Here is a 15,824-nt window from a genome sequence, read left to right as displayed (position 1 = left end):
CATCCTCACTATATTATTTAGGACTCATTCTAACACTATATCTTTTGGGCGTTGTTGGCTTATAGGTCAATAGGATCCCTACTTGAACAGTATATTTTAGGATCCCATAACTTCCCCGGCAATAAACTTTTTATTTCTTTATTGATAGTCTATTGTAGTGCACTGCACAGCCACAAATACACACCAAGATCACATGTATTTCATCATAATTTGCTGTGATTTTGTGGTGCAGTTTTGTAAATGAGAAACGGTTCAGGCTACCGTATTACACCAGTACAAACAGGATAGGGACAATCTGGCTCTATAACACTGCACTAACACTCATTTAGATCTATGTAAACTTTAGTATAGTGAATATGAGCAGATTACTTACGATTAATATCAGGCAGGCTTTGTACTCTGTCCTGAATCCCTGTCCAGAAATATAGACATACAGTATTAGACATACATTGAAACTCTACTGCCACCTGTAGGAGGGTTTCATTATAACAGTGTTCACTGCAGCCACCATTACTAGGCCATTCACATGTGTTCCAGGGAGAGCAATAAAAGCACAGAATGATAAAAAATGAAAAAATAAAGCAAACATTAATTATACCAAATATAATTAAAAATAAACCAAAATAATATAAAAAATATAAACCAAAATAAAGCAAGCATTAATTATTGGGCTCAGTTCACACCTGCACTGCAGTTTCTGTTCATTGCAGAAATAACAATACAATGCTGGATCTATTACAGGAAAAGCACCACTGCAACCTGGCGGACCACATTGACTTATCATGGGGTCCCTTCACTTCTGTAGAGGTATCTGTTGTTTTGGCAGGATAGATAAAACAAATGTGATAACACAGAACAGACTGTATATCACAACGGCAGGTCAGATGTTGGGCCAATCCAGCGAATATTTTTCTACATTTGTATCTGGGCGTCATTCAATAGTATTAATTCTGTTGTGCCAAATGTGAACAGATGTGAACCAGGCCTGAGACTTCTTTCACACTTCTTTGTCTAGTTACTACAGATATACATTGGCCCTTATCCACCTACTGAATGCCTGGCATGCTGGTGTATATCGGCATATGTTGCCATGCCTTTTTACTGTCTATTCCACTGTTTTATAAAATGGTAGCTTATGCTGAACTGATGCTACTGCTCCATACAGTGGCACCTGTTGGAGGCGTACACGTAGAAATCTTCCTAGCGTATACAGCCTAATGCACACAACCGGTGCAGGCCGATGCTCCTCTGAGGGGGTCTCTACTGTTCCTTCCATCCTAGAAGTAGTAAGACAAGCCCTCTGCACATACCCGTCATGCCAGATCCTCCTCTCCCCTCAGCCAGCTGTCTCAGGTACAGAGAGCGCAATACTTTGGCACTGCCAAATCTCTTGAATCTAGTTCGGACATGGTCATAATACCATTCATGGGACCCGATTTTCACCGTTCTGTGGAAGATATAGAAGTATTAGCAGACATCACAGGATATGTCCCCTGTAATATAATTGTACAACCCTACTGCTGCATGCTCAGTGCATGGAGTTCATGCAGGTTAAACACAAAATACATTATTTGCTGGTTTTGCACATAAGGCCTTGTATTTTTTGCAGCACAGTGCATATTGTATTCAGGCGCTGTATGCTGTGACATAGTATAGTGTTACATTTACTGGCACACAGTCCATCTTTGCAGGTCTCTTTGCTTATTTTAAAGCAGGAAGAACTGGAATTTTACTATGTGAAGTCTAAGGAAATGCATTCTCCATAATGACTAAGCAGCACAGATTGTGTTACCTTCCTACAATGACCCGGGGCAGAGACTCATGTGCAGGGGCTATATTTAGTATTCACACTATTAACTCTGATACTAGTCACAGACACAGACCTTTCCTTCCCGGTGAGTGCAAATATCACCTAAGGTCACAAGGGGTAAAAATCCAGAAGATTATCAAGGGCATCATCTTATGTCAATGGTACAGATGTCCAAAAGAAATTAAATTGGAGATAAGGGTCACCAAAGGTGGCTGACAGCTGCTTATCTCCTTTCCAGATAACAATAAACCTACACTAATATCATAACTCATCACAGATATTCTATGGAAGTGCACTGAATTAAGTGCACCAATAGCTTTGTAATGATATGTAACAAGTCCAGTGGCAGAGAGCAGGAAAGGTCCTCTTTACTATAGATATATGCAGACACCGCTGGTAAGGGGTTAACACAATGTGGATTTATACAGATAGTATATTGAACTAACTCCCACCACTATTGGCACCAATCCATAGCTGCTGTGACAGTGTTGTGCCGCACCGGTGGAGCAATTCAGTATGCGGAGGTCTCCAGTCACTGGCCCCGTGTTAGAGGTGTGAATGGGGTTAAGGGGTTAACTCAATGTGGATTTATACAGATAGTATATTGAACTAACTCCCACCACTATTGGCACCAATCAATAGCCGCTGTGACAGTGTTGTACCACACCAGTGGAGCAATTCAGTATGCAGAGGTCTCCGGTCACCGGCCCTGTGTTAGAGGTGTGAATTGTGGTATAAAAACAACCTCATTCAAGTTATCAATTCAATTATAAAAGTAATAAATAATGACTTTTCTCTAATTAAGTAATTACATAATACTAAAATAGATTTTTTATCAGAATAATCCATGTCTAGCGGAGACTTTTTAGCACTCTATATTCTGGGCACTGATAGTGTCATAGCACCATTGATAACACAAATGTCACCTACCGTGAGATCCTGCACGGGTCACACACCCATCCCTGTTCCTTCTTGTTGTAGCGGCTGCAGTTTTTGCAGACATAGAGCTGGCAGTCTTTGCACTGGCGCTTGCTGTTGATCAGGAATTGGTACGGTTGCAGGCAGTGGATGCAGTGACTGCTGTTCAGGTGGCTCTGACTGCACAGGAGATCCCTCTTACTGGTCTCCTTCTCCAGCTTTTCTTTAAGATCCCTGAGAAAGTAAGAATGACATACTAAAGAATAATACTGTACATTATAAAAGAATCTCTTGGTTTATTGGTGTTTATCTAGTTTTTACTGTTATTTATTGTTAGTAATAACCAGAGATGTTATACTGTTGCATTTTATCTTTACACATTTCTATTAACTTGTTATAATGTTTTGCAGGTAAGCTTCCACTGCCCGGGTTTATTGGTGAATAGTGTGACAGCGGCGGGCAGCACCATGTACTAGCACGGGGTGAATCACTGACTTCTACCTGCACATACCAGGAGCTGTTTGTTTTTTGGGTTTGAGCAGGGTGGAGCGGCCTAATGTTTGGCTAGTAGGATGAGTTGAGAGGAAAGAAAGTTGTTAAGTATTTACTTTGTAGCACGTTATTAATTGTACCTATATACTTATACTGCTTAATGCAAACCTTAAGTGTCATTCATTATAAAGACGTAACAGCAGAGAAGTCTTCAAAATGTTCTCTGCTGTAATGTATGTGAATGGGATTCGCGTGCAGTGACTGTAAAACGCCACAGTGTTTATGCCATGTGGGGCTCCGGCTTAAGATTATGAAAGAAGAACCTCCCCTAACACATCATATTAAGACCTTATTCACATGTCTGCTTTTATGGAAATACTTTGCCCATGAAAAGAATATCATCCATTGGACTTAATTTCTATAGTTTGGAAAAATGGATCCATAGACTAAATCATGGACCAAAATAACACGTCTCCATGGTTTTGGAAAAAAAATTGACATCTCAATTAATACATTAAAAAATATTAGAACTATGGGGCAGCGTACGTCCATAGAAAGGATTATGGGCATAAGCCCTAACAATGCTATCCACACATGTAGCAGTAGTATGATATGACATGCAATTTTTCTATGAAGTTTTTGACTATATGGGACCAGTCCACCATTTGTATGGGGAAACATATGGTAGGTAAGTCATCATACACATTGGCAACACATTATTAGTATTATTATTATTAATAATAATATTTTCACCATTTTACTAAGAGAATAATATTACAGGTTATGGGTTAATATTATGAGTTGTGAACTCTAGATTTTAAGAACTCGTTGATCCAGGGTTTTTATACTGACTGCCAGATTGGAGTCGGGAAGGTATTTTTTCCCCTGAAATGGGGCAATTGGCCTGAGCTTCATGGGGTTTTTTTTGCCTTCCCTTGGATCAACACTGTAGGGATTGTAGGGTTATAAGTTGGACTTGATGGACTGATGTCTTCATCCAACCTCATCTACTATGTAACTATGTAAGCATATTTTTTGTGGCTTTTTTGCAAAAAAATTGCAAAGTGTCAATGACCGATTCTGAATTATTGTCTAAAAACTAAAAATGATGGTGCTTCATTGCATATGCACCAATATATGGAGAATCTACTGATACATAATACAGGATTGTAAGGACTCAGCACCCTACCATATGGAGTTGGTGCACTTGGCAGTGCCATGTGCATGAAGTCTTAAAATAGTAGATTGAATGAAGGTTCTACCAAGAATCTTTGGGTAAAATTCATAATTCTGGCAGATCACGTCCCGGCATTTCCATGAAGCCCTATGTTGTTTATGGTGTACTCACTCAAGTCTCTGCTCTTCATTCTTGCGGAGACTCATGTCCCGTTCAATAACTTCCCATACGTGTTTGGCTTCATCGTCGCTTAGCTTGGACAAGTCCAGTTTCTTCCCCATGGTCATAGGCACAGTGTTCAGTGGACACAGTAGCTGTAAGATCTAGGAGAAGAGTCAGTAGATAAGATGCCGCCTCTTATCTAAGTATCACATGAAGCCCTATATGACAATGTAACAGGCGCAGAACTCGACCTAGATTATTTACATAAAGCCAGCATAATTTTTTTCTAAAGATGACATATGATAAAATAACTACTAACCAAGAAAAAACAGGAAATGACTTGATAAAATCTGAGAAGAGTTAAGAAGACGGGGCTGAAATATGCATCATAATGAAAGCATGGCATTGATAGTTATTAGGAGAACATAGAGAGTAATGGCGCCCCTTGTGCTAAAAGGGTTAAAGGTCAAAATGCATATATAAACTTTCTTGTATGGAAGAACTGAGAGTTTTGCATTGACCGCCCTGTAAAGAACTCATTTACTTGTCTCTCAAAATAAGCATGAGATGGTTCATAGAAAAGTCTGCACCCAAGGCAGTCAGCTGATGGTCATACCACAAGGGGCTGATGTCAGAAGATAGCATGTGCCCCGGAGAGACCGACTTTTCTCAATAGTCTCATTGTCAGTTTCAATGATATGCATTAAAAACACTCTGCGTTTCATGTACTGTCCTTGTCACACAATCCTCCGGGCCAAATGGCAGGAAAAGTCGTTGCCCTGGTCTTTAACCTGTTCACTGCCTGAGGATTCTGCAATACACTGAGCAATAGACTAAGAGGCAAATATAAAGATGGAAGTCTGCAGTATACTCGTATTAAAGGGGACTTGTCACCGGGTCTAAAAACCCAATGACGTACATCATCCAAATCTGGTCAGTCATTCCACAAATATAAGTCTTTTTAGTACTGATGGAAATTAGGGTATACTAGCCAAGTGGGAGGTTTCACTAATATAGCGGCCCATTTGGCTAGTATACCCCAATTTTTATCAACACTAAAAGGGCTTATATCTTTGGAATGGTAGAACAGATTTGGATAAACAAAACGCCAAAATTCTCAGTATGACAGCGCCCATCAGATGATGTATGACAAGGGGTTTCAGACCTGGGGAGCTCTTCTTTAAAGTGGATGCTGAGTCACAATTTCCAACTTGACCATAAACCACGGTGATAGCATTTAAATTGGAGTAGGAAAATTCCAAAGACCTTACGCCTCCCACAATGAAGGTTTCTTATATTTATGCACTTTACAGAAACTTGCGGAAAGTCGTCAATCCTGCCTTAAAAGTAGTGGCAAATAAGAAATCTGAGCATAAAATGTAATACAAGGGCAGATGGTCACGTAACTGCTTTGTCCGTGGTCTCTTACACTTGGATAGGAATAATTCTGCAGGGCTATGAGGTAGAATTTGGGAAAATGCCATATTGGCCTTCTATGTTATTTTTAGGTAATTAAGGGGGGGGGGGAAACTACCTTAGGAGAGTGTTGCAAAGGCAGAGTATGCCGATATCTTCACTGACTGAAACAGCAGCAATGCAGAGAATTTTTTAGATTTCATACAAAAGTCATAGTGTTTTCTCAAAGTATATGAAAACCTTAAAGGGGTTAAAGTGTTTGGGATGGAGTGTCCCTTGAAATGATTAAGATTTTATGGTCCTCTATGGGATGGAGTCATTCATGGAGTATAGATGGCGGAAGTATATACTCAGGCAAAGATGTAAAGTGGTGCACTTTACTCACAAGGAGACAACAAGCTTGATGGTTACAAAGTTCCTACATGAGGCTGACGTAATCTATGTTGGCTGAACTAATCAGATTCTATGGAGAGGTAAGTTGTAGCCTGGACCTGCCGGGGGTTGTGGACATTGTACGTCGTGATTTCGTGAAATCGCACGTTCAAACCCTCAATACCTCCTGCCGCCTCCAACTCAAGAACATCCATCGAATCCGCTCCTTCCTCACCCCTGAAACTACTAAGACACTCGTCCAGGCCCTCATAATCTCCTGCTTAGATTACTGCAACACCCTACTCCATGGACTCCCAACAAACACCCTCGCCCCCCTCCAGTCCACCTTAAACTGTGCTGCTCGCTTAATTCACCTCACCCCTGATCTTCATCGGCTGCTCCCCTCTGCCAACCCCTTCACTGGCTATCTATTGCCCAGTGTATTGAATTCAAGCTACTAATGTTAACATACAAAGCCATCCACAACCTGTCCCCTCCATATATCTCTGAACTAATCTCCCGCTACCTGCTCACACGTAACCTCAGATCCTCCAATGACCTCCTACTCCGCTCTGCTCTCATCCGCTCCTCACACAACCGCCTCCAAGATTTCTCCTGTGCATCCCCCATACTCTGGAACTCCTTACCACGACACATAAGACTGACCCCCACAATCACAGGCTTCAAGAAGACCCTGAAGACTCACCTATTCAGGAAGGCCTACAACCTCCAATAACACTATCAGCACACCATCTGAACAATCTTTCCCCTCACCTTCTGTCTCTACCCCCCCTTCCCTCATAGATTGTAAGCCCTCACGGGCAGGGCCCTCTACCCCACTGTGCCAGTCGGTGATTGTTAGTATTATATCTGTTTGTACACTTTGTGTACCATATGTGAACCTTAAAATGTAAAGCACCATGGAATTAATATAATAATGTAAAGCACCATGGAATTAATATAATAATGTAAAGCACCATGGAATTAATATAATAATGTAAAGCACCATGGAATTAATGGTGCTATAAAAATAAACAATAATAATAATAATTTGGCAAAAGCAGTCCCTAGTGATACATAAAATGAGAATCCCCAGTGTGGTGGTAAATGCCTATAAGTATGTAAGTAATTGGCTCAGAGGGAAAACAGAGGATGGCACATATAACGGCTGGGTCACAGTCACTAGTGGGGTCCCACAGGGGTCATAGAACCATAGTTCTGCCACTCTACAAATCACTTGTCAAACAATACGAGAGACGTCCACGAGAAAGACATAATGGCTGGCAACCAAAGTAATACAATGGAAGGCTTGAACTACAGTAACATAAAGATAAGCAAAATGGAGGTTATTTTGGAGAAGAGGTGACTAAGAGGTCACCCAATAACTATGTATAAATATATCAAAGATCATAACAAAGTTATGAATGTGTCTAATTCACTTTTTCCCAATTCCTATATCTTTTACAGATCAAAGTAACAGCAGCCGCCCGGGGCCTAGAACAAGAGATATTTCTACTGTCGGCTGTATTTAGCCCTCAGATGACTGTCTAGTTTGGTGCAGATATGACAAAAATTAAATTAACATTTAGCATGTTACATATCATACATTTCAATGGTATGTAATGCAATGTCATTTCTAATGTTTGCGGCCTATACATTGTATAAAACCTGTGACCAGCGCTAGGACAAGACGGGCTTTCACCTCATGGTTGTCAATAAAATTGTACCATGCAGAGATCACGGAAATGGTAAAATATTAAATCCCATTATATATATTTTTGTACATTATACATTTAATAAGATTTACGTATAGGAGATCCTCTTCACTTCTCATGCCCTGCTACCACCAAGGAATAACCATTGACCTTGGATATTTTTGGTATATCATAGCAAAGCATGATGAGACGATACTTTTAAAAAGCACTGTCAGAGATCAGTCACACCCCCAGGTATATCCATTCACTGTATAACATACCAATTCTGGGGGTTGTGCATTCACTTTATGTCCCATACACACATTTGACCCAGATGCAATTATAAAAGGGGTACTCTGCTTCCACACTCCATTCCATCTCACCCACCACACCAGGTTACCCAGTAGAGATGCGCCCTTTTACACTCATGCCTCCCCAAAAAGCTGCCACCACTTGCCACCTACATTAAGACAAGGCACCAGTATTCCCACACCATACAATATTCAGTCTTCTGAAAAGTGGGGGGAAACGTTATAGCCAAAAGAAAAATCTCATTACATTTTGGACTTAATATACAGTACAGACCAAAAGTTTGGACACACCTTCTCATTCAAAGAGTTTTCTGTATTTTCATGACTATAACAATTGTAGATTCACACTGAAGGCATCAAAACTATGAATTAACACATGTGGAATTATATACTTAAAAAAGTGTGAAACAACTGAAAATCTGTCTTATAGTCTCGGTTCTTCAATGTACCCACCTTTTGCTTTTATTACTGCTTTGCACACGCTTGGCATTCTCTTCAAGAGGTAGTCACCGGAAATGGTCTTCCAACAGTCTTGAAGGAGTTCCCAGAGATGCTTAGCACTTGTTGGCCCTTTTGCCTTAACTCTGCGGTCCAGCTCACCCCAAACCATCTTGATTGGGTTCAGGTCTGGTGATTGTGGAGGCCAGGTCATCTGGCGTAGCACCCCATCACTCTCCTTCTTGGTGAAATAGCACTTACACAGCCTGGAGATGTGTTTGGGGTCATTGTCCTGTTGAAAAATAAATGATGGTCCAACTAAACGTAAACTGGATGGAATAGCATGCCGCTGCAAGATGCTGTGGTAGCCATGCTGGTTCAGTATGCCTTCAATTTTGAATAAATCCCCAACAGTGTCACCAGCGAAGCACCCCCACACCATCACACCTCCTCCTCCATGCTTCATGGTGGGAACCAGGCATGTAGAGTCCATCCGTTCACCTTTTCTGCGTTGCACAAAGACACGGTGGTTGGAACCAAAGATCTCAAATTTAGACTCTTTAGACCAAAGCAGAGATTTCCACTGGTCTAATGCCCATTCCTTGTGTTCTTTAGCCCACACAAGTCTCTTCTGCTTGTTGCCTGTCCTTAGCAGTGGTTTTCTAGCAGCTATTTTATCATGAAGGCCGGCTGCTGCACAAAGTCTCCTCTTACCAGTTGTAGAGATGTGTCTGCTGCTAGAACTCTGTGTGACATTGATCTGGTCTCTAATCTGAGCTGCTGTTAACCTGCGATTTTTGAGGCTGGTGACTCGGATGAACTTCTCCTCCACAGCAGAGGTGACTCTTGGTCTTTTTTTCCTGGGGCGGTCCTCATGTGAGCCAGTTTCTTTGTAGCGCTTGATGGTTTTTGCAACTGCACTTGGGGACACTTTCAAAGTTTTCCCAATTTTTCGGACTGACTGACCTTCATTTCTTAAAGTAATGATGGCCACTTGTTTTTCTTTACTTAGCTGCTTTTTTCTTGCCATAATACAAATTCTAACAGTCTATTCAGTAGGACTATCAGCTGTGTATCCACCTGACGTCTGCACAACACAACTGATGGTACCAACCCCATTTATAAAGCAAGAAATCCCACTTATTAAACCTGACAGGGCACACCTGTGAAGTGAAAACCATTTCCGGTGACTACCTCTTGAAGCTCATCAGGAGAATGCCAAGAGTGTGCAAAGCAGTAATCAAAGCAAGAGGTGGCTACTTTGAAGAATCTAGAATATAAGACAGATTTTCAGTTGTTTCACACTATTTTTGTTAAGTCTATAATTCCACATGTGATAATTCATAGTTCTGATGCCTTCAGTGTGAATCTACAATTGTCATAGTCATGAAAATGCAGAAAACTCTTTGAATGAGAAGGTGTGTCCAAACTTTTGGTCTGTACTGTACGTAAAAAAGGTGCTTTATAACACAAAGATGGAAAAAGAAAGACAAATACATGCCAATAATGTGAAATAAATGGGAATAACTTTACACACCTGGAGTTCAGTCTGGTACAGGATTCACACTAGCTCCAAGGAGTCTGACCAATGAAATAATAATCCTCATTATATTTATGAACCTTTTGACTTCCTGTATCCTCCCACCTGTGATGTCATTACATTTCTTTGATCATCATATAGACTTTTTGATCAGCCAGGTTTGCTGACGCCACGTCTACAATGGTCAGGAAGCCTAGCTTGTTAATTAGATGACCACTAATTGAATTTGCATTAGCCTGTACATAACCCTCATGACACCAATTACTCAGGACTTCCTAGATTCTGCATTTTCATTACCCAGGAACTCTAGCACTGACACTATACAAAGGCCCTATGTCCAATCTACACTCAGGAATGGGAAAAAAAACCTTATATTATAACTATAAGAAAATTCCTACATAATCACAACTCATGACACAGTAGAATATATCCATACTTCACCACAAGGACCTTTTATTCCTCCAACACATTGTGTGTTAAATACCCCTAAAATGCTGTCGCTCTTCTGAATATGAGGTTTTTTTTTTTTAATGTTGCCCCCATTAAATAGATTCAGAGCTATTACTTTCTGCTACTGAAATCAGTGCCCTGTCAAGTTAGGTGTCTTATTGTCCAGTGACATGTGGGAACTGGGTTCTGGCATGCGGGTGTTCTTCACTGCCCAGTGACTGCCTACTTGACAATGCCTTGATCTTGGCAGCTGAAACTAATGTAATGGCCCTGATATCTCTACAACAGGGCAGATATTTATAGGAGATCCCTTGAAAAATGGGCCTTATGCTTTGAAGGAGTAATTCGGGTTCTTAAAACCAATGGCCATGAATTTTTGATTGATGGAGTCCCAATCCAGGCTGTATAAAGTAGCCATGGCATTCTTCTTTGTTTACTTCCAGTGCCGGAGCCATTTTCCTCAGAATGCCATATTTGTCACAGCGGATGTTCTGAGCAGCAATGTCCCATACAAGTGAATAGGAAAACAAGACAACGCTAGGAACGGCTGCTATGAAAAACACAGAATACTGAATATGGACAGGGCTGGAAAACAGTGAAGAGTTCTCAGCGCTTGCAGCAAAACAGCTGATCCATAAGGATAGGTCATCATTTTAATAACTTGTATGAACCTTTTAAGGTGCCCCCTGCTCTCAGTGCCCGCCCCTGGATAATGCTCTTTAGGCCAAGACCACATGTTGCAGAAAAGCTGCATTATTTTTGTTGCAGATTTTGTGGGGTTTTTTTTAGTCAAAGCCTGGAGTGAATTTAACAGAAGGTAGAAGTGTAAGAGATTCCTTTATATTTCCCATTCCTTATGAAGCTACTCCTGTCATTATAACACAGCTTTCTCATACCATGTGCCCTCCAGTATTAGGCTGCTTTTACACTACCGAGGACTTAGCAGTATAGTTATATAAGATACTGGCTCTCCTGGCCTCCCAATGACCTGTAGTGATTATAGTACAGGACAGTATGTTGGTGAGTGGCAGGGTCCCCTACTATCCTAAATAACTATAATATTAGGAGTCCTTATCTCGGAATAATATACAGGCCAGGAAATCTGACACTGCCTGAGTTTCATGTCCGAGACCTGTTAGGCCGGGTTCACATCTGTGTTCGGTATTCCATTCGGGGAGTCCACTGCTTGCTGTACTTTTCTCTCCGCATGATTCGTGCGGACAACGCTTGGAACGCACACAGACCCCATTATAGTCTATGGGGTCCATGTGGTTTCTTAGCTAAGTGCTTTTTAATGCGTTCGGTATTCCGTTTGAGGGGTCCCCAACCAAACGCAGATGTGAACCAGGTCTTAGTGTGAAAGCAGCCTTAGGGAGAATAAGTGTGTACAGCAAATGTATATTGCCGGTGTTACATAGGAAAATAAAACAATGGCATACATAGGCTTGGTTCACATCTGCACTAGTCTTGTAGACGTAGTTGACTATAACGGGGTCCGCCAGGTGTCCTCCATTTTCATACTGAAAGCGTCGGAGAGACAAGTCCTCCAGCACAGATGTGAGCCTATCCATGAAAGCCATAGCTATAACCTCTACTATGTTCCAGTTGCCTTGCCCCTTCCAGTTTGTTTTTCGAGATACCTAAGTGGCAGCGATTATCTGCACTAAATCCTTTTACAGCTCTCAGGTAATCACACTGGAAATACAAGCAGATCCTGAAAACATCCTGCTCTTGTACCGAGACATTACTGCTGCCAGGAGCAAGTCAATATACCGAGTCAAAGGGGAAGCCTGAAGAGCTTGGGGCAAGTGTCAATATTAGTTGGGAAGATGAGAAGCAATGTACCGAACTATATTAGATATTATATTAGATATATTATTTCCCAGAATGCGTAGTGGAGACTTGGAACGATACACATTTATATCCTAAGATAAAACAGTAATATAGATGGACCATGGGCTCTTTCTCTGTTGTCAATCCTTTATGTTTCTAAATAAGTCGGATTACACAACACTTTTTATTTCCTGAATAAATAATAGGAACTGGCGCAAGAAAGTAAAAAGGGTTTTCGGGACATAGATATTGATGATCTCAGGTCCTTGGTGTCAGACAAACGCCAATTATGATACAAATCCTTCCAACAGAACTCTAGTATATAACCTGATCTGGACATACCATTTATTGTAATAAACCCCTTATGTATGGAGACAACATCCATGATCTATAGCCAAATCAAAATCGACAAAATGGCCTGAAAAAAGGACACTTTTCATGGCTGTTTTGCCTCCTTTTTCACAGTCACCCCATAGATTTCTATAGAGAGGTCCATAGAAACAGCCAGAAATAGCACATGCCCTATTTTTTGATGGCTCGTAAAGCTGAGACCCCACGTTCCGGAAACACTGCTATTTTTGTTGCAGTTTTTTGAATGAAAGCCAAGGATGGCTAGAGAAGGAATGGAAAATATATGGGAAGCTCTTAGGGATAGTTTGCACAGGGGGCAGTATGGCGCATTTTGGTCCCGATTGTGACGCGGGAAGCCTGAGCCTGCTACGACTGTAGCAGCTTCCGACAGTCGCGGCTTCCCCTACGGAGTAGGCTCAAATGAATGGACCTAGTCCAGAGGTGGACGCCGAGGCTGAATCAGCCGTGGAGTCCTCCTGAAGTAAGGGCAGCTCGCTTCTTTTTTCTGTGAGTGGGAACATGCCGCTCAAGGAAAAAAGTAAGCTAGCGGTCTACATAGACCTCTATTGTGAGGGGGCGGATTATGACGTGGATTCAGCGCCAAAATCCGCCCCCTCTTGCCCCATGCTAACGAGCCCTTATACATCTCCTTCTGCTCAATCCATTCCTGCCTTTGGCTAAAATAAATGCAGCAAATCTGCAACAATAAAGCGCTGCGTTTCCTTTTTTTTTTAATGCTGTTTTTGAAGCCAAAACAGGTATGAAATAAGATCAAAAAGAGAGAAATTATAAAGAACAGATGGTAGGTCTGGCAACAGATGGCATCAACCCCCTAAACCTGTAACTACACCCTAAAGGAATAGATAACTATTTCAATGTACATGCAATTACACCCAACTTATTCCAATAACTTAGAAAACATCTATAGCAGACCTCAGCTTGTTTGCACTGCGTGGTGTGAACCAGGGCTTAAGCATATGGCGGTATTACAGCTTCCAATGCCCTCTGTATTATACAACAAATGTTACACAAGTCAGTTGAGATGTTATATGTACATGTCTAGGCACTCAAGACCCCCGTCTAGTGAACATGTGTAGGACCACCAGAGATTATACATCTTCATCCATCCTGTGAATAGCTAAAAATATTAACCCAATGTGGGTGCATTAAAACCATACAGTGAGTACATATTGTCATATTATATGTCTTATATTATATGCCCCTCTTTGAAATCTCCTGTAACATCTATTCATCACCAGGATATTACCATACAGCTACGTTGTTACTTAATAAGGGGGCCGAGATCTTGTAGCTTATTATTGCACGTGAGGGTCCGATAATAATACCCCAATGATGAGAATGAAACTCTAACAAAGTCTTTCCCCTTTAAGATATAAACTTCTTGCATTTTATTCCAAGGTCACTGCCTGCTGCACAATATGTTCTGACTTCTTACAATATGTTATTCCACCTGTTCTCACAATAAACCATAACCATGTACAATATTAAGTGCAACAGAATATAAGGCATAAGTCAGTAAGATAAGATCCACCAATGCGGTAAGTAAGTATGAAAGGCTAGAATGGGCTACAAGGGGCCATTACCTGTTTGCTGGCTGCAGCTGGAATGCCTGGGTAAGACTGTCAGTAAAACAAGGCTGTGTGTATTTGTGAAGGGGGGGCAGGCCCTACCCTGATGTCACATTCTCCTGCCCTCCTTCACTGTCACCTCCCATAGCCAGAGGCAACAGCAGTGCCCTTATCACATGAGTATAGGGCCGGGCGCACTGTGGGCACTGAGTTTAGATGAGGTCCCACTAGGATGTGCAGAAAAAACATATAGAGTTTAACAGAGTCATTTCACACCATATGTTATCATTATATTTTCTGCTTTATTTATTTGATACATCATCTGTTATAAGGAACCAATTTATGTAAGTAGTACTGTTTATGACATGACAATGCAATATTAAAGGGTACCTGTCAAGTCTTGACCATTAAACCCCCAGCTTGTCCCTATGAGGCTGAGGCCTGGTTCACATCTACATTTGGTATTCCGTACAGTGAGTCCGCTTGGGGACCCCCAAACAAAATGCTGAATGCATTGACAAGTGGAGAGCAATGAAGCACACGGACCCCATAGACTATGATGTCCATGTGCAGCATAAGTCATGCGGAGAGGAAAGTAGTTCATATAGTACTTTTCTATCCGCATGTTCTGTGCAGACACTGCACGGAAAACACATAGACCCCATTATAGTCTATCATAAGTTTGTCAATTTTTTTGGTATTCCGTTTAGGGGGTCCCCATGCGGACTCCCAACCGCAGATGTGAACCGGGCCTGACAGTTATGGACAGAAACCATATGAATGTCATCTCTCCATTTTCAGACTTAATAACTTGCTGGAAATGAATCCAGTGTTCTTCTCAGGGTCTCCAGACACATTTACAATGATTCATCAGAGCATTCAGAAGTGCATGTGCCTGGAGCCGTGAGAAATTCCCATTTATGGCAAGTCAGAAATTATTATACATAACAGGATTTCCTACAAATAACATTTATTACCTATAGAATGGGTAATAAGTCACTGATCACTGAGCTGTCAGCTGGGACCACCGGCGATCATGAGAAGGGGGTCCTTTATTGCTAAATGCTCATGAACCTCTCCCTTCCCTTCTATGGGACTAACAGAGATAGCTTCAAGCAGCACTATTCTCTCCGCATGACTTGTGCGGACCCATAGGGCCCTGGGCTTAGACTAATCATTTTTAACTTGCTTAACTCATCTCTGGGTTCATGCGCATTCTCTGGCAGACAGTACACCTCCCTTTATTGTGCATGCACCAGGAGACCTTGTGG

At 41.4% G+C, this 15,824-nt stretch overlaps 1 protein-coding gene across 7 annotated transcripts in view; it reads right to left on the bottom strand.

The window, feature by feature from the left end:
• MLPH (melanophilin) overlaps positions 1–14,600 on the bottom strand; it is a 39,861-nt gene extending 25,261 nt beyond the window's left edge. For 5 of the 7 annotated variants that reach the window (XM_075283949.1, XM_075283947.1, XM_075283946.1 and 2 more), the window contains exons 1-4: positions 4,569–4,735; positions 2,741–2,962; positions 1,311–1,447; positions 374–412 (exon numbers count right to left, since the gene is read on the bottom strand). In XM_075283949.1, the coding sequence (XP_075140050.1) occupies positions 374–412; positions 1,311–1,447; positions 2,741–2,962; positions 4,569–4,684 (514 nt within the window). In that variant the 5' untranslated portion in view covers positions 4,685–4,735. Of the gene's footprint in view, positions 1–373; positions 413–1,310; positions 1,448–2,740; positions 2,963–4,568; positions 4,736–14,568 lie in introns of those variants that run through there. The other 2 variants (XM_075283945.1, XM_075283944.1) reach the window with 2 other exon arrangements.
• Between the last annotated feature and the right edge of the window lie 1,224 nt (positions 14,601–15,824).

This window comes from Leptodactylus fuscus, chromosome 8 (assembly GCF_031893055.1).
Source record: "Leptodactylus fuscus isolate aLepFus1 chromosome 8, aLepFus1.hap2, whole genome shotgun sequence".
NCBI lineage: Eukaryota > Metazoa > Chordata > Amphibia > Anura > Leptodactylidae > Leptodactylus > Leptodactylus fuscus.
The sequence above is the reverse complement of the archived record's forward strand: the minus strand, read 5'-3'. Positions and strand labels throughout refer to the sequence as shown.